General features: G+C 44.1%; 1 protein-coding gene across 1 annotated transcript in view; it reads right to left on the bottom strand.

Moving 5' to 3' along the window:
• The window catches only part of LOC126203701 (popeye domain-containing protein 3-like), a 282280-nt gene that overhangs the window by 208404 nt on the left and 53615 nt on the right, over positions 1–20261 (bottom strand). Inside the window, exon 2 of the mRNA XM_049938071.1 lies at positions 13540–13621. Within this exon, the coding sequence (XP_049794028.1) occupies positions 13540–13621 (82 nt within the window). The remainder of the gene's footprint in view (positions 1–13539; positions 13622–20261) is intronic.

Below are 20261 nucleotides of genomic sequence, written 5' to 3' on the forward strand. Positions count from 1 at the left end.
CTGGGCGCGTGCCGTGTCGGTGGGACCCTAGACGCCTGCAAAACCGTGGCCTGCTCAGATAAGTCTAGATTTCAATTGGTAACAGCTGATGATAGGCTTGCGTGAACCAGCCATTACAAAACCCTTCCGTCTGGTGTGCAAGATGTATGAGACAGGCGGAATACCCTCAGACGTCAACAGATTTCAAGAAGAATGTAATGATTGCAATCCCCAATAATATTACCGAACTATCAGTTTAATAAGTCATGCTTGCAAAATACTAACACGAATTCTTTGCAGAAGGATGGAAAAACTGATAGAAGTCTACTTCGGGAATGATCAGTTTGAATTCCGGAGAAATGCAGGAACACCCGATGCAATAGTGTCCCTATGAGCTCTCTTACAAAAATGGTTGAGGAAAGGCAAACTTACGTTTGTAGCCTTTATGAATTTAGGGAAAACCTTTGATAGCGTTGACTGGAATGCTCTCTTTGACATTCTGAAGGTAACAAGGGTAAAACAGGGATCGAAAGGCTATTTATAAGTTTTAGAGAAATCAGACGACAGTTATAAGAGTGAGGCGGCATGAAAGGGAAGGGAGTGAGACAGGGTTGTAGTCTATCTCCGATGTTATTTAGTCTGTATGTTGAGCAATAAAGGAAACCAAAGAAAAACTTGGAGCAGGGATTAAAGTTCATAGAGAAGAAAAAAAAATTCAGGTTTGCTGATGACATTGCAATTCTGTCAGAGATAGCAATGGGCTTGGAACAGCAACTGAATGGAATGGAAAGTGTTTTAAAATGAAGAAATTAAGTGAAAAACAACAAAAGCAATGCAAGGATATTGGAATCTAGTCAATTTAAATCAGGTGACGGACAGGGAATTAGATTACGGAACGAGACACTAAAAGTAGTAGATGAGTTTTGCTATTTGGGCAGCAAAACAACTGATGATGGTCGACGTAGAACGGATGTAAAATATAGACTGGCAATGACAAGGGAAGTGTTTCTGAAGAAGAGAAATTTGTTAACATCGAGTATAGATTTACGTGTCAGGACGTTTCCTCTGAAAATATTTCTATGGAGTGTAGGCATGTATGGAAGTGAAACAGGTACGATAAAAAGTTTAGACAAGAGAAGAACAGAAGCTTTTGAAATATGATGCTACAGAACAATGCTGAAGATTAGATAGGTAGATCAAGTAACTGATGAGGAGGTACTGAATAGAATTAGTAAGAAAAGAGATTTGTGGCACAACCTGACTAGCAGAAGGGATCGGTTGATAAGACAGATTGCAAGATCTCAAGGGTTTGTAGCCAAAAGAGTGGGGAACAATATGGTAATATTTCCACTACAGGCAGTAAAGGAGGGAAGTATGGGAAAACCGTAGATGAATACAGAATGCAGATTCAGAAAGATGTAAGTTGCACTAGCTTTTCATGAGATGAAGAGGCTTACACTCGATAGATTAGCAGGGCGACCTATGTCAAACCAGTCTTCGGGCTGATGATCACAGCAATACGACAACACCTGCTTCTAACGAAGACTGCATAAAAACTCAATCAATCGCTCACCATCCGTCGTGTATACCGGTATTCGATGAGATGCTTAAATTTGCTTAATACGCCGCTGATTTGCGCACTGAGGTTGACCCCTGACCCGTGATTTAGTGGGAGCGTTATTTCTGTGGCCGACACTGTCCGTCAGCCAGATGCAGCCACTTGTCCTGTTGCAGAGGAAACCTCTCAGCCTGCAGGATTTGGGCAAACACAGAGAGTGGGATTATTGGTAGTTGGGAGCTTCAGTGTTAGGAGCATTATTGGGCCGTTTTAGGGACATGGCTGCCAAGGAGGGAAGAAAGCCAGTATCCACTACGTGTGCATACTGGGTGGACTCATTCCAGATATGGCTCAAATGGCTCTGAGCACTATGGGACTCAGTCCCATAGAACTTAGAACTACTTAAACCTAACTAACCTAAGGACATCACACACATCCATGCCCGAGGCAGGATTCGAACCTGCGACTGTAGCGGTCGCGCGGTTCCAGACTGAAGCGCCTAGAACCGCTCGGCCACCAGCGGCCGGCCCAGATGTGGAACGGGTCATTGCAGATGCGATGAAGAGCACATGGCGGCTCACGTCGGTAGCAATGAAGTGTGTCGCTTTTGATCGGAAGAGATTCTCTCTGGTTTCGAGCGGCTATGAGAAGTAGTAAAAGCTGCCAATTTTGCTTGCGAGATGAAAGCAGAGCTCACCATTTGCAGCATAATCAACAGGACCGATTACGGACTTTTAGTTCAGAGCCGTGTGGAAGGTCTGTATCAGAGGCTCAGACGGTTCTGCGACCGTGTAGGCTGCAGATTCCTAGACTCATGCCAAAGGGTGGTGGGGTTTCAGGTTCCGTTAAATTGGTCAGGAGTCCACTACAGGCATTAGCGGCTGCACGGGTAGCAGGGGAGTGTGGTGAGGACTGTGCGTTTTTTTAGGTTAGAGGGTCTCGGGGAGACACAGAAAGGGCTTCATTCTCAAAGGGTGCAGGTGGAACACAGAAGAACGTGGATCTAGGTGTGTCGGGAAAGTGCTAGAGCTCCAAGCTTTAATAGAGAGCACTGATTCTTAAATCGTTATAGGCATCGAAAGCCGGCTAAAGTCGGAAATAAGTTGCGAAGGACCTAACGGTGTTCAAAAAGCGTAGGCTAAACACATTTGGCGGTGTCGTGTTTGTTGCTGTTAGAACTAATTTATCTTGTAGCGAAATTGAAGTAGATAGTTCCTGTAAGTCAGTATGGGTAGTGGTCCTTTTCGGCAACCGGAATAAAATAATAATTGGATCCTTTTACCGACATGCCAACTGAGATGATACAATTGCTGAATGATTCAAAGAAAAGTTGGGTCTAATTTCAAAAACGTACTCGACTAATATAGTTAGTGGTGACTTCAATTTACCCTCGATATGTTGGCGAAAATATGTGTTTCAGTCCGGAGGTATGCATAAAACATCATCCAAAATTGTGCTAAACGCACCCTCTAAAAATTATTTCGAACAGTTAGTTCATGAGACCACTCGAATAGTAAACGGTTGTGAAAGCACACTTGCCTCTTAACAAAAAATAGTGCAGATCTAATAACAAGCACGAAAACGGATACAGGGATTAATGAGCACAGGGCTGTCGTAGCAAGAATAAATACCGTAAATCCCAACTCCAAAAATAAACGTTAAATATACCTATTAAAGAGCAGAGAAAAATTCATTTTTCGCCTTCCTGAGAGCTTGTCACCACTCATTCCAAATTAACAGTGGATGTGTAGACCGGATGTGATTTGAATTTAAAGAAATAGTATCGATAGCAGTTGATACGTTATACCAAATAAATTAAAAAATGACGGAGCTGATCCTCCTCGACAAACCAAACAGGTCAGAACACTGATGCAGAAACAACGAAAAAAGTATGCCAAATTTAAACTAAAGAAAAACCTCCAACATTGGCGATATTTCACAGAAGCTCGAAATTTAGCGCGGACATCAATGCGAGATACTTACAGTACTGGCCATTGAAATTGCTACACCAAGAAGAAATGCAGATGATAAACGGGTATTCAATGGACAAATATATTATACTACAACTGACATGTGATTACATTTTCACGTAATTTGGGTGCATAGATCCTGAGAAATCAGTACCCAGAACAACCACCTTTGGCCATAATAACGGCCGTGATACGCCTGGGCATTGAGTCAAACACAGCTTGTATGGCGTGTACAGGTACAGCTGCCCATGCAGCTTCAACACGATACCACAGTTCATCAAGAGTAGTGACTGACGTATTGTGACGAGCCAGTTGCTCGGCCACCATTGACCAGACGTTTTCAATTGGTGAGAGGATCGGGAGAATGTGCTGACCAGGACAGCAGTCGAACATTTTCTGTATCCAGAATGGCCCGTACAGTACCTGCAACTTGCGGTCGAGCATTAGTCTGCTGAAATGTAGGGTTTCGCTGGGATCGAATGAAGGGTAGAGCCACGGGTCATAACACATCTGAAATGTAACGTCCACTGTTCAAAGTGCCGTCAATGCGAACAAGAGGTGGCCGAGACGTGTAACCAATGGCACCCCATACCATCCCGCCGGGTGATACGCCAGTATGGCGATCAAGACTACACGCTTCCAATGTGCGTTTACCGCGATGTCGCCAAACACGGATGCGACCATCACGATGCTGTAAACAGAACCTGGATTCATCCGAAAAAATGACGTTTTGGCATTCGTGCAGCCAGATGCGTCGTTGAGTACACCATCGCAGGGCTCCTGTCTGTGATGCAGCGCCAAGGGTAACCTCAGCCATGATCTCCGAGCTGATAGTCCATGCTGCTGCAAACGTCGTCGAAATGTTCTTGAAAATGGTTGTTGTCTTGCAAACGTCCCCAACAGTTGACTCAGGGATTGAGACGTGGCTGCACGATCCGTTACAGCTAGGCGGATAAGATGCCTGTCATCTCGACTGCTAGTGATACGAGGCCGTTGGGATCCAGCACGGCGTTCCGTATTACCCTCCTCAACCCACCCATTCCATATTATGTTAACAGTCATTGGATCTCGATACGATAAACCGCAATTGCGATAGGTTACAATCCGACCTTTATCAAGTCGGAAACGTGATGGTTCGCATTTATCCTCCTTACACGAGGCATCACAACAACGTTTCACCAGGCACAGCCGGTCAACTGCTCTTTGTGTATGAGAAATCGGTTGAAAACTTTCCACATGTCAGCGCGTTCTAGGTGTCGCCACCGGCGCCAACATTGTATGAATGCTCTGAAAAGCTAATCATTTGCATATCACAGCATCATCTTCCATGTAGCACGTCATCTTCATGGTGTAGCAATTTTAATGGCCAGTAGTGTACAATGCTTTCCACAACGAAACTTTATCTTGAAACCTGGCAGAAAGTCCAAAGAGATTCTGGTCGTATGTAAATTACGCTAGAGTCAAGACACAATCAATGCCTTCTCTGGTCGATAGCAATGGGGATACTATCGAAGACAGTGATGCCGAAGGAGAGTTAGTAAACACAGCCTTCCGAAATGCCTTCATCGCAGAAGACGAAGAAAATATTCCAGGATTCGAATCAAGAACAGCTGCCAACATGAGTAACTTAGAAGCAGATATCCTCGGAGAAGTGAAGCAACTTAAATCACATAATAAAAGCAAGTCCTCTGGTCCAAACTGTATACCAGTTAGGTTCCTTTCAGAGTATGTTGATGAAATAGCTGCATACTTAACAATCATATACAACCGCTCGCTCGACGAAATATCCGTACCGAAAGACTGGAAAGTTGCACAGGTCACACCAATATTCAAGAAAGGTAGTAGAAGTAATCCACTAAATTACAGGCCCAAATCATTAACGTCGATATGCAGCTGAATTTCGGAGCATATGTTGTATTCGACCGTTATGTATTACCCCGAAGAGAACGGTCTAGTGACACGCAGTCAACACGGATTTAGAAAAAATCGTTCTTGTGAAACACAACTAGCTCTTCACTAACACGAAGTCTTTTGTGCTATTGACAAGGGATTTAAAATTGATTCCGTATTTCTTATTTCCAGAAACCTTTTGACACTGTACCTCAGAAGCGGTTTGTAATCAAATTGCGTGCTTATGGAATATCGTCTCAGTTATGTGACTGGATTCGTGATTTCCTGTCAGAGAGCTCACAGTTCGTAGTAACTGTCGTTCTCCAAGATAGTGTTATAGGTCCTCTATTGTTCCTTGTCAATATAAACGATTTAGGATACAATCTGACCAGTCATCTTAGATTGTTAGCAGATGATGCCGTTTATCGTCTACTAAAGTCATTAGAATATCAAAACAAACTGCAAAAGGATTTAGAAAAGATATCTGTATGGTGCGGAAATAGGCAATTGATCGTAAATAATGAAAAGTGTGAGGTCATCCATATGAGTGCTAAAAGGAGACCGTTAAATCTAAAGCCAGTAAATTCGACTAAATACCTAGGAATTACAATTACGTACAACTTAAATTGGGAATTAATTTGAAGCAGTTTTGATCGCTTAACTTTTTTAATGGTGACCGGTTTCGATCATTTTCTCAGATAATCTTCGGACCATGAATGTCTGCCGGAGGCGGTGGCGCATAGCAATCCTCTTGTTTGTGGCTGGTGGTGGTAGACTGCTTCCAATTTATTAATAATAATTACAGATCGCTGTTTTCTTATATAAGAACTATGTTCTTTAAAATGTTAAATTGGGAAGAGCACTTAGAAAATGTTATGGGAAAGGCGGACCAAAAAAGTGCGATGTATTGGCAAGACGCTTAGAAGATGCAACGGATCTGCTAAAAAGACCGCCTACACTACGGTTTTGCGTCCTCTTTTGGAGTAATGCTGCGCGGTCTGGGATCCTTACCAGGTGGCATTAACGGAGCAAATTGAGAAAGTTCAGAGAAGGGCAGCACTTTTGTATAATTGAGAAATAGGGGAGAGAGTGTGACGGACATGATACAGGATTTATGGTGGACATCGTTAAAACAAAGGCGTTTCTCGTTGCGGCGGGATCTTCTCTCGAAATTTCAATCACCTGCTTTCTCTTCCGAATGCGAAAATATTTTGCTAACGCCGACCTGCATAAGGAGAAACGATCATCATAATAAAATAAGACAAATCAGAGCTAGCATGGAAAAATATAGGTGTTTATTTTACCGGACGCTGTTCGAGAGTGGAATAATAGAAAATTATTGTGTAGGTGGTCCGATGAACCCTCTGCCAGGCACTTAAGTGTGATTTGCAGAGTATCCGTGTAGATGTAGATGTAGATATAGATCCCTACAATAGTTCTTGACATTTTTGATGGATTACTAATGCAATGTAAGTTTTTAGTGGTAAAAAAAGTGTGATATAATTATAATTAACGATTATCGAATTTTTTCTTTTACTTGCACTGTGAAACCTTGCTTCCTGCCAAATTTCGTGATTTTAGGTCAACGGGATGTAGCCCATACGTTTTGACGGGTGAGTTTGTGAGTATCGTAACTGGCCCTGTCTTTTGACTGCACTAACCTAGAATGTTAAATTTTTTTGTCTCGCCAAGGGACGACATACCTTAGTGTGTACTTCAGCTTGATACCTCTAGTCGTTCCTGAGAAAAAAAGAGTGTTAACAGCCAGACAGACACACACATATACAGACAACGAAGTGATCCAGTAATGGTTCGCCGGCCGGAGTGGCCGAGCGGTTCTAGGCGCCACAGTCTGGAACCGAGCGACCGCTACGGTCGCAGGTTCGAATCCTGCCTCGGGCATGGATGTGTGTGACGTCCTTAGGTTAGTTAGGTTTAAGTAGTTCTAAGTTCTAGGGGACTGATGACCTCAGCTGTTAAGTCCTATAGTGCTCAGAGCCATTTGAACCAGTAAGGGTTCCTATTTTACTGAGTGATACACGGAGCCCTTAAGCGTACACCAACAGTCCGGGGAGCAATCAGAATCAAAACGTATAACAGGCGAGGGCAGGTTCTAATGGTTAATGGCGAAGTCAGTCTCCTGGATACTCGAGAAATTTGTGCAAGTGTCTTCAGAACAACGTAACAAAACATGAAATTTGTGGAAGACACTCTCTAAGATTTTTTCACATCGTTTATGAGTGTTCTGTGTGTCCAACCTTCTTCAGACAGCACACATATTATCGGTAGTCCAATTTTGCCATACCTAATCGTGTATATCAAGAGCGACGGCAATAACAGCTGTTGGGAGGCGATGTCGCAAGTCTTCGAGGTTCTGTGGTAGAGGTGGGATATAAACGCCTAGCAGGGCGCCATGTCCAGCAATCGTAGCGACCGTGCGGGTAGCGCCGTGTCATAGGGCGGCTCTTCATCCGGGACACACAGCACACAACTGTGGAAATGTGGAGGGAAGCCACCTTGCTGAAAGGTGAAAGCTCTACTGTCAGTTGCAAATTGTGGCACGGGGCATAACTGCAGCACGTCGATATAGTTGGCACCGCTGACAGCCCTCCCAGTGGAGGAGAGGCGTCCGCAGGCTGCCTTGTTGGTCACGGCACAGGACACGTTCTCGAAATCCGTGTTCGGCTGTTGTCCTCCGTGTGCGTGTGTCGTGTCAGTTGGCCTTCACCGCAAGGCGAATAGCGACTTCGTTACGGAAGAGTCATTTGCTCGGCGCCACTGTCAGTGGTTTCCCAAACTAACTTGCCGGTACCGTCTTCCAAATAAAACTTTGAGAGTTTTTCTTTCACCTACTGTATCATTTGTTATGTTATATTTAATCGTTCATCTATATAGATCTTTTTAAATTACAATGTAGATTTGTACACGTACACATTTAACTTATTTACACTTCATTCCTTCTGATTAGGCGTCAAGGACACAGACTCATTCTCAAGTGCTCATTTTTGTAATCAAGCTATAGGCCCGAAACTGGTAGCGAAGAATTAGATATAAATAAGTAAAATGAAAACACTGAAGTAAAGCTGTGGAGTCTGTTCGGCAAAAAATAAACACTTTTGCAGGAACAGACCTGGAAATAGAATTCTCCTTCGATAATAATCAAGAAGATCGTAAAGGTTTCTAATGTTTACTTGATGATAATTGGAAATTGCACGTCAATTTTCCCGTTCGATAATTTTTTTTTTAATTTCAGAGTAGGCGTAACTTAACAACTATGTGTTGAATCATACCGTTTATGTTTCGGTAATGAATCATGTTCAAAAAAGACCTTTTGTGATTCGTTTGCAGAATTTCGTCTTGGTCACGTTTCCGCATATCAGAGATTGCATTACACTCTGTTTTGTGTGACCACTTAACTGTGAAGAAGACCTCATCCTAACGGACTCCATACAATTTGGCCGACTCTTAAAAACAGCCTTGAAGTAACAGTTAATATTGATCAAATGAAACTCATGTTTGCAGAGAGCTTTCAACACCCAAACATCTACGCTATACAGGGTGAGTCATTAACTATTGCCACCAAGAATAACTCCAAAAGTATGATAGGAGCTGAAAAGTTTGTGGGACAAAAGTTGCAGGGGACAACGGGTTTTTTGTTGCTAGCTGGGCTAGCTTCACAGATGTGAAGCTCTACTTTGTTCAAGGTCAAAAAAGGTGGCATGAACGTTCATTTACAGAAGGTGTTCGAAGCGATGACCATTGGTATCAATGCAGTGCTGCAATCTTCTTATCGTGGATTGAGTGGCATTCGTTATCACATCGGCACTTATCGAAGCACATGCTCCGACAATTATCGCTCACATATCTTCAGGCATAGTTGGAATGTCTTTATAAACAATGTCTTTTACGAGTCCCCATAAGAAAAAGTCAGAGGCGTCAAGTCTGGCGAACGAGCCTGCCACGACACATCTCCTCTGTGTCCAATCCAAGGATCTGGGAATTGTCTCTGCAACAAACACACGTTCGACCTATACTTGAGTATTTCTAATCAGTGTGGGATCCGTACCAGGTCGGGTTCACAGAGGAGATAGAGAAGATCCAATGAAGAGCGGCGCGTTTCATCACAGGGTTATTTGGTAAGCGTGACAGCGTTACGGAGATGTTTAGCAAACTCAAGTGGCAGACTCTGCAAGAGAGGCGTTCTGCATTGCGGTGTAGCTTGCTGTCCAGGTTTTGAGAGGGTGCTTTTCTGGATGACGTATCGAATATATTGATTCCCCCTACTTATACCTCCCGAGGAGGTCACGAACGTAAAATAAGAGAGATTCGAGTGCGCTCGGAGGCTTTCCGGCAGTCGTTCTTCCCGCGAACCATACGCGACTGGAACAGGAAAGGGAGGTAATGACAGTGGCACGTAAAGTGCCCTCCGCCACACACCGTTGGATGGTTTGTGGAGTATAAATGTAGATGTAGATGTAGATGTGAACTCATTTCTAGCCATCAGCGAAAAATGTGCCGCACACCCATCGTGTTGATAGCACATTCTGTTCCTTAAGCTATTTCTTCCAATAACAGACCTAATGTTTCTTGCAGGAATGTGGTGTACTTCCTGCCATTAAGATTTCCTTCGATGAAATAGAGGCCTATAATTCTGTGCTCCAGAATCCCATACCATACATTCACCGACCACGGTTTTTGGTGTACAACTTGCCGTAGCCATCATGGATTTTCAGTTGCCCAATAATGCACGTTATGCATATTAACATTTCCATGGTTCGTGAATGTGGACTCGTCAGTAAATAAAATCAAATTAATAAATGTATCATCCCTCTGAATCTGAAGTTGACCCCATCGGCAGAATTCAATGCGATGCATAAAATCTATACCAGTTAATTCTTGGTGGAGGCTGATATGGTAAGGATAGTATTTATGGCGATGTAGAGCACGAACAACACCACTCTGGCCAATGCCAGATTCCTTTGTGATTTGACACGAGGTAACACAAGGATTTCGAACAACAGTGGCAAGAGTACCAATTTCCGTTTCCTCGTTAGTAACTTTCCTTTGCCGGATATGTTTCCGTTGCGTTAAAGATCCAGTTGTTCTCAATTTATCACACACATATTTAAATGCACGACGTGTAGGGTGAACACGTTGAGGATATCTTTCAGCGTATAAGTCTAGATCTCACTGAATTTCGTTGGCTCAAATGGCTCTAAGCACTATGGGACTTAACTGGAATTTCGTTGGCATTCTCCGCAATTGAGAACCATATCCACTTGTTCTTCGAGGGAATACATCATTCCATTCGCTTGATTCGATGATACTAATCTTACCTTTCCTGTTAGTGTTGTATTGCGAAACCGTCGAATGGTGTTTACATGTCAATTCCACGTTAGATGGATAAGCTGTATTCGGCGAATATTTACTACTTGCGCGATATACCAGAGAGCATGTGCTTCGATAAGTGCCGAAGTGATAAGAAATAGCACTCAATCCATGGTAAGAAGATTGCAGCACTGCATTGATACCAATGGTCATCACTTCGAACACCGTCTGTAAATGGACGTTCATGCCTCCTTGTTGACCTTCGTTGACCTTCAAAGACCTTACTGTTACACATCATTGGATTGGTCTCGATGCCGCGCGGGATTAGCCGAGCGGTCTTAGGGCGCTGCAGTCATGGACTGCGCGGCTGGTTCCGGCGGAGGTTGGAGTCCTCCCTCGGGCATGGGTGCGTGTGTGTTTGTCCTTAGGATAATTTAAGTAGTGTGTAAGGTTAGGGACTGATGACCTTAGCAGTTAAGTCCCATAAGCTTTCACACACATTTGAACATTGGTCTCGATAGCCGCTATCAGACAATAAGTACCAAAATACAGCATCCCGGATGCTGTATTTTGGTACTTATTGTCTCATAGCGGCTATCGAGATCAATGTTCAAATGTGTGTGAAAGCTTATGGGACTTAACTGCTAAGGTCATCAGTCCCTATATATATATATATATATATATATATATATATATATATATGTTGACCTTCATATCTCTGACGCGACCCCACCTAGTAACAAAAAACGTCATATTATGGCCTCCGTTGTCCCATGCCACTTTTGTCCCACAAACTTTTCAGCTGCTATCATACTTTCGGAGTTATTCTAGGTGGCAATAGTTAGTGACTCACCCTGTATGTATCCAGACTGAAGTCACAGTTTGTAGCAAGGCCAAGTTCGAATCCCGGCCTTGGTCATAATTTTCCTTCACATCGCCTCAGACTGCATGTATACGTCATACATGTCCGCGACTTGAAAAGCTCACTCGAACCATGTAGTTTCATCTGATTAAAGCAACTACACCTCAGTTTCCCCAGTTTCATCCAATGCAGAGGAGCTATTCTAATACAGTTGGAGAGATCTGGGATGTTAGGGGGAATGCCAAGTGGGCTGAGGCGTCAGACGCCTTGGGCGACGGGGGAGTTGGGCACACCGCCACATATTAACCTGAACATGGCTAGTGACCATTCCCTTCCAGTACTCCGCAGTACTCAATCTCATCAACAGAAGGCACACCGTGCATGAACCAGCGACAACAGAATCATTGTGCAGTCGAATCAAATCGTGACTCAATAATGTCACTGAATATGGAACCCACAGAAGCGGTCACTTACCACAGATGAACAGCGCAAAAACACCAACAGGTGGTAAAGATACCAGAAACAACTATGGATAATCCGGAAGCGTTCGTGAACCGTGACAGCTTATCTGCTACCAACATACAAAGTACGCTGCAGCTGCAAAATACATACTCTATGGACCAGTACTTGTGTGATTTATGTAATTCTGTTCCAAGTAGGAACGCAAATGTTGCCAGGTTAAACCACAAGTCTATTGCCAAATGTATCAGAATGGAAGCCTTATTATCTGGAATGTCATCAGCAGTATTTGTAGCAGTGTAAGGGATCACTGTCACAAAGTTTGGGGTCCCCGACTGACGCACTGTAATTGGGAGCGCCAGCTAGATGCCACCTCTGCCTCAGCTCACACAGCGCCGCCTGCCACTGTTGGCCATCAGACCTCTACTGCTTTCCTTTTTGTACCACATACAGCCTCACGATAATTTCTCATGAGCAGCGTGGCCCTCGGCAGTTGACACTGCTCTGCAGAGCACTTAGAGGGTGTCTGCATGCTCAACCAATGTGCTGAAGTTCCCAGCAGTCACACAACTTGGTGACGTTCCCAGCTGCCAGACACCAAGCACAAACTTACCCAGTTCGGAGTAGCTGCCGCCAGCTAGACGTACTGGCGCCAACTTATTAACCTCAGCAAAGTTTTGGCAGTCAGACATTGTAGCATCCACTTATCAAGTGTGATGAAGTTTCGGCAGCCAGCATTAGAGCACCTACTTATCAAGTGTGGTGAACTCGCCAGCAGTCAGAGATTCCAGTGTCCAAAGTACCAGTTGTCACAAAATGTCGCGCCCATTAATATGCATGGTTAACTTTTGGCAGTCAGACATTGCAGCAGTCACTTTGTCTACATGTTGAAGTCTGCCAGCAGAGAGATATTGCAGTGCCCACTCTCTGAGTATTGTTCCCAGCAGTCAGACACTGCAGTGTCCCCTTATTGAGAGCAGTTCTGACAGTCAGACACTGCAGCGCCCACTTACCACATGTGATGAAGTTCTGGCAGTCAAAACTGCAGCACCCACTCACGAAGTGTGATGAAGTTGCAAGCAGTCAGACACTGTGGCATCCCCTTAATCAGTGTGCTGAAGTTCCAGCAGCCAGACATCGTAGTGCCTGTTCAATAAGTGTGATTGATATTTGGCAGTCATGCACTGTGGTGCCCACTTTCTTTCCGCGCTAAGGTGTTGAAGTTCGCAGCGGTCAGACACTGCAGTGGCCACTTATTCAGTGTGGTGTAGTTCTGGCAGACAGACATTGCAGCGCCCACACCATTTGTGGGTACGTTCCAGCAGTCAAAATCATAGCATGCATTTACCAAGTATAGTGAAGTTGCTAGCAGTCAGGCATGACAGTGTTCATTTAACCAGTGCAGTGAAGTTCCAGCAGTCAGATATTGCAGTACCTGCTTACTATAATTATGCGGTTAAGTTCTGGCATCAGACACTGCAGTACCCACTTACCCAGCGTTGTGAAGTTGCCAGTGTCCACGACCCACGAGCCGTTGTGTGACCCAGTCGTGCCACTGCTCTGGCTCCCGCCCATCTGTAATCACAACAGCAAAAGCAGATTGTTACTCTAATACAACCATTCCAGTAAACCTGCTTGCTAACGTTACAGTGTACAAGGGCATCCATGCGAGCTGGTAGTTTCCTCCTCTGGCACCAGCATCCAGTTAGATGTAACGCGTTTCCTTCCTAAGTCATCTGTGAAGTCAGGTCCAAAACGACAGAGCTATATTTATGAGATGATGACCTCTAAACCACTCCAAGACTGGCTGGCAGTTTTATAACCCAAGATGGGCGTGTCCATCTGTACCCTCTATAAGGAAAAACTAGTGGACGGCCCAAAAGAAATTTAATCTTCTGATTGAGCTCTCCCTAAAGACGCCCAAACCTTGTCTTACCTGAAGATACATCCCTCCCGACGATGTGACCGAAAACCCACACTGCAGTCAGAGCGACCAGTAGTTCGCTAAGCTGGATCGCACACTCCCAGACGCATGGAAACTCGCTTGTCAATTCATAAGCGAGTGACAAAATACACCCTCACTACAAGGACCTAATGAACCTGCCCCTTCTTCTGGGAAGAAGATGCAGCTAATGGCCAGAGCACTTGAAGTGTCTTTCAAGTCGTATCTGGATCCCTCAAATCCAACATTCACACTTTACATGGAAAAGGAACTTTAACTGCACGTAGCCCACCTACTGCGTAAATCAGGCATGAAATCACATAAGTTATGAAGTTCACCAAACATAGGAAACTGTATTCTCAAGAAATTTACGGATAAAACGGTAAAATCCTAACACAAATCACCAATAGCATGATCTTATAGCAATACCTCCCTTGGAAATCGTTCAAGTCCTCGTGTTCAGAATGCAAGAAAGACACCGTTCACTCTCACGAAATCGCTGACCAACCAGCCTGCTCAGCTCGTCCAGGGATTTTAAAGCTTGTCGCTAGGCAATGCGCCAATAATGAATCGCCACTTGAGAACGCAACAGTTCCTTCAACGAAGTGGAACAAAATAATAATAGACGGCTACAATATGAACAAGGTGACAGGGGCGGTGTTCTCAGGTGCTTCATGGGCTTCCAGCAGTCTCTAGCTGCACGTCAACTTGAAACTGAGTGACGTTTGTTTCCTCGACGAGCTCACATGTCTCGTTTTTATTTATTTATTTACACGTTAAGTTCCGTAGGACCAAATTGAGGAGCAAATCTCCAAGGTCATGGAACATGTCAGTACATGAAATTACAACGTAAAAGTCCGCCTGCTTAGATGGGTGGTAACGTGCTCACTTCCCATGCAAGCGGGCCCGGGTTCGATTCCCGGCTGGGTTGGAGATTTTCTCCGCTCAGGGACTGGCTGTTGTGTTGTCCTCATCACCCAATGGGGCGTCGAATGAAATAAGACTTGCATTTGGCGCCCGAACTTCCCCGAATAGGGGCCTCTCGGCCAACGATACCAAACTCTCATTTCATTTTTTTACAACATAAAAGTAATAACAGATAAAAAATAAAAATTTTTTGAAACCGAAAGGAGTTAATCCATAAGTTTAAGTAAACGCAGTCGACAATACAACAAGAATCAGCTTAATTTTTCAAGGAATTCCTCGACAGAATAGAAGGAGTGACCCATGAGGAAACTCTTCAGTTTCAATTTGACAGCCCGTGGATCACTGCTAAGATTTTTGAATTCGAGTGGTAGCTTATTGAAAATTGATGCAGCGGTATACTGCACACCTTTCGGCATAGGAGTTAAGGAAGTCCGATCCAAATGCAGGTTTCGTTTCTGCCGAGTATTAAGCGATTGAAAGCTGTTTATTCTTGGCAATAAGCTAATATTGCTAACAAGAAATGACAGTAAGAAATATATATATTGAGAGGTGAATATCAAAATACCCAGACTCGTGAACAGGGGTCGACAAGAGGTTCGTGAACTTAACATCACTTATTGCCCGAACCGCCCGTTTCTGAGCCAATAATATCCTTTTAGAGTGGGAAGAGTTACCCCAAAATATAATACCGTAATAAGCGAATGAAAATAATCGAAGTTTACTAATTTTCGTGTCGAACGATCACTCACTTCAGATACCGTTCGAGTAGTAAAAATTAAGTCTTTGAACAAGATCCTGAACGTGGGCTCTCCACGACAGTTTACTACCTATCTGAACACAGAAATTTGAACTGTTCAGTTTCACAAATCATACGCCCATTCTGTGAAATTAAAACATCATATTTTGTTGAATTGTGTGTTAGATTTTGTAAAAACTGAGTCTTACTGTGATTTACCGTTAGTTTATTTTCTACAAGCCATGAACTTAGGTCATGAACTGCACTATTTGAAACTGGGCCAATGTTGCACACATCCTTTACTACCAAGCTAGTGTCGTCAGCAGAGTTATCCGTAATACTAGAGGGCACATCAGTTATATAAATAAGGAACAGGAATGGCCCAAACACTGATCCCTGGGGCACCAGCCACTTGACTGTTCATTTGCATATCACGAACAGACCTTTCTTCGCTGACATTCAAGGCAAACAGTCACTCAACATGGTATACAGGCCATAGTATCGCAAGGTAGCGTATTGGTATCTTCTATTCACCTCTAATATACTCTCTGATAAATAATATGTGGACACCTATTAATTTAAATTAATGTTGTGTGCTCCCCTCACACCCCTATATGGTGGCTTGAACCCTGACGGAGCCTGAGGTATCTGAGAATCTGTGGAGAAATAGTAGCCCATTCTTCCTCAACAGCGGAAACCATGGACGGTGGTGGGCTTTGTCACTGAGATCTCGAGCGAAGTCCACTTCGTTACTCATTTAAGTTTAGGTCGGGACTCTGGGAGGCCAATCCATTTGAAGAACGTTGTTGTCCACAAACCACCGCCTTAACAACTGCCGCTTTACAACAGGGCGCATTGTCATGCTTATACAAACAGTCATCGTAGCTCAATTGTTTCTCTGCTGTGGCAGTACACAACTCTACAAAATCGTTTCCTTACGCGAAATAAGGGAACCACAGCCTAACCACGGAAATATCCCCACATCCTTCATGCTTCACAGTTGGCGCTACACGTGATCCCAGGTAACGCTCTGCAGGCGTTCTGCAAACTCCTTCATAAGACTGCCGCAGCGTACAGCGTGGTTTATGACTGCGAACCACTGGTTACCAGTCACTGCCTGTTCAGTGGCGCCGCCCCCTGCTCTGCTTCATCTACATCTACATCTACATCTATACTCCGCGAGCCACCTTACGGTGTGTGGCGGAGGGTACTTATTGTACCACTATCTGATCCCCCCTTCCCTGTTCCATTCACGAATTGTGCGTGGGAAGAACGACTGCTTGTAAGTCTCCGTATTTGCTCTAATTTCTCGGATCTTTTCGTTGTGATCATTACGCGAGATATATGTGGGCGGTAGTAATATGTTGCCCATCTCTTCCCGGAATGTGCTCTCTCGTAATTTCGATAATAAACCTCTCCGTATTGCGTAACGCCTTTCTTGAAGTGTCTGCCACTGGAGCTTGTTCAGCATCTCCGTAACGCTCTCGCGCTGACTAAATGTCCCCATGACGAATCGCGCTGCTTTTCGCTGGATCATGTCTATCTCTTCTATTAATCCAACCTGGTAAGGGTCCCATACTGATGAGCAATACTCAAGAATCGGACGAACAAGCGTTTTGTAAGCTACTTCTTTCGTCGATGAGTCACATTTTCTTAGAATTCTTCCTATGAATCTCAACCTGGCGCCTGCTTTTCCCACTATTTGTTTTATGTGATCATTCCACTTCAGATCGCTCCGGATAGTAACTCCTAAGTATTTTACGGTCGTTACCGCTTCCAATGATTTACCACCTATGGCATAATCGTACTGGAATGGATTTCTGCCCCTATGTATGCGCATTATATTACATTTATCTACATTTAGGGAAAGCTGCCAGCTGTCGCACCATTCATTAATCCTCTGCAGGTCTTCCTGGAGTACGTACGAGTCTTCTGATGTTGCTACTTTCTTGTAGACAACCGTGTCATCTGCAAATAGCCTCACGGAGCTACCGATGTTGTCAACTAAGTCATTTATGTATATTGTAAACAATAAAGGTCCTATCACGCTTCCTTGCGGTACTCCCGAAATTACCTCTACATCTGCAGATTTTGAACCGTTAAGAATGACATGTTGTGTTCTTTCTTCTAGGAAATCCTGAATCCAATCACAAACCTGGTCCGATATTCCGTAAGCACGTATTTTTTTCACTAAACGTAAGTGCGGAACCGTATCAAATGCCTTCCTGAAGTCCAGGAATACGGCATCAATCTGCTCGCCAGTGTCTACGGCACTGTGAATTTCTTGGGCAAATAGGGCTAGCTGGGTTTCACATGATCTCTGTTTGCGGAATCCATGTTGGTTATGATGAAGGAGATTTGTATTATCTAAGAACGTCATAATACGAGAACACAAAACATGTTCCATTATTCTACAACAGATTGACGTAAGTGAAATAGGCCTATAATTATTCGCATCTGATTTATGACCCTTCTTGAAAATGGGAACGACCTGTGCTTTCTTCCAGTCGCTAGGTACTTTACGTTCTTCCAGAGATCTACGATAAATTGCTGATAGAAAGGGGGCAAGTTCTTTAGCATAATCACTGTAGAATCTTAAGGGTATCTCGTCTGGTCCGGATGCTTTTCCGCTACTAAGTGATAGCAGTTGTTTTTCAATTCCGATATCGTTTATTTCAATATTTTCCATTTTGGCGTCCGTGCGACGGCTGAAGTCAGGGACCGTGTTACGATTTTCCGCAGTGAAACAGTTTCGGAACACTGAATTCAGTATTTCTGCCTTTCTTCGGTCGTCCTCTGTTTCGGTGCCATCGTGGTCAGCGAGTGACTGAATAGGGGATTTAGATCCGCTTACCGATTTTACATATGACCAAAACTTTTTAGGGTTCTTGTTTAGATTGTTTGCCAATGTTTTATGTTCGAATTCGTTGAATGCTTCTCTCATTGCTCTCTTTACGCTCTTTTTCGCTTCGTTCAGCTTTTCCTTATCAGCTATGATTCGACTACTCTTAAACCTATGGTGAAGCTTTCTTTGTTTCCGTAGTACCTTTCGTACATGATTGTTATACCACGGTGGATCTTTCCCCTCGCTTTGGACCTTAGTCGGTACGAACTTATCTAAGGCGTACTGGACGATGTTTCTGAATTTTTTCCATTTTTGTTCCACATCCTCTTCCTCAGAAATGAACGTTTGATGGTGGTCACTCAGATATTCTGCGATTTGTGCCCTATCACTCTTGTTAAGCAAATAGATTTTCCTTCCTTTCTTGGCATTTCTTATTACACTTGTAGTCATTGATGCAACCACTGACTTATGATCACTGATACCCTCTTCTACATTCACGGAGTCGAAAAGTTCCGGTCTATTTGTTGCTATGAGGTCTAAAACGTTAGCTTCACGAGTTGGTTCTCTAACTATCTGCTCGAAGTAATTCTCGGACAAGGCAGTCAGGATAATGTCACAAGAGTCTCTGTCCCTGGCTCCAGTTCTGATTGTGTGACTATCCCATTCTATACCTGGTAGATTGAAGTCTCCCCCTATTACAATAGTATGATCACGAAACTTCTTCACGACGTTCTGCAGGTTCTCTCTGAGGCGCTCAACTACTACGGTTGCTGATGCAGGTGGCCTATAGAAGCATCCGACTATCATATCTGACCCACCTTTGATACTTAACTTAACCCAGATTATTTCACATTCGCATTCGCTAATAACTTCACTGGATATTATTGAATTCTTTACTGCTATAAATACTCCTCCACCATTGGCGTTTATCCTATCCTTGCGGTATATATTCCATTCTGTGTCTAGGATTTCGTTACTGTTCACTTCCGGTTTTAACCAACTTTCTGTTCCTAATACTATATGCGCACTATTTCCTTCAATAAGAGATACTAATTCAGGAACCTTGCCCTGGATACTCCTGCAGTTTACCAATATTACGTTAACTTTTCCTGTTTTTGGTCTCTGAGGACGGACGTTCTTTATCAACGATGATAATGTTCTCTCTGGTAAGCCGTCAGGTATTTTATCGTTTCGCCCAAGGGGGGGTCCCTCTAACCTAAAAAACCCCCGTGTGCACGCCACACGTACTCTGCTACCCTAGTAGCTGCTTCCGGTGTGTAGTGCACGCCTGACCTGTCTAGGGGGGCCCTACAGTTCTCCACCCAATAACGGAGGTCGATGAATTTGCAACCATTATAGTCGCAGAGTCGTCTGAGCCTCTGGTTTAGACCCTCCACACGGCTCCAAACCAGAGGACCGCGATCGACTCTGGGCACTATGCTGCAGATATTAAGCTCAGCTTGCACTCCGCGTGCGATGCTGGTTGTCTTCACCAAATCAGCCAGCCGCCGGAAGGAACCAAGGATGGCCTCAGAACCCAAGCGGCAGGCGTCATTCGTTCCGACATGTGCTACTATCTGCAGCCGGTCACACCCAGTGCGTTCAATAGCTGCCGGAAGGGCCTCCTCCACATTACGGACGAGACCCCCCGGCAAGCACACCGAGTGCACACTGGCATTCTTCCCCGACCTACCCGCTATTTTCCTGAGGGGCTCCATAACCCGCCTAACGTTGGAGCTCCCTATAACTAATAGGCCCGCCCTCT

This window comes from Schistocerca nitens, chromosome 9 (genome assembly GCF_023898315.1).
Source record: "Schistocerca nitens isolate TAMUIC-IGC-003100 chromosome 9, iqSchNite1.1, whole genome shotgun sequence".
Classification (NCBI taxonomy): Eukaryota; Metazoa; Arthropoda; class Insecta; order Orthoptera; family Acrididae; genus Schistocerca; species Schistocerca nitens.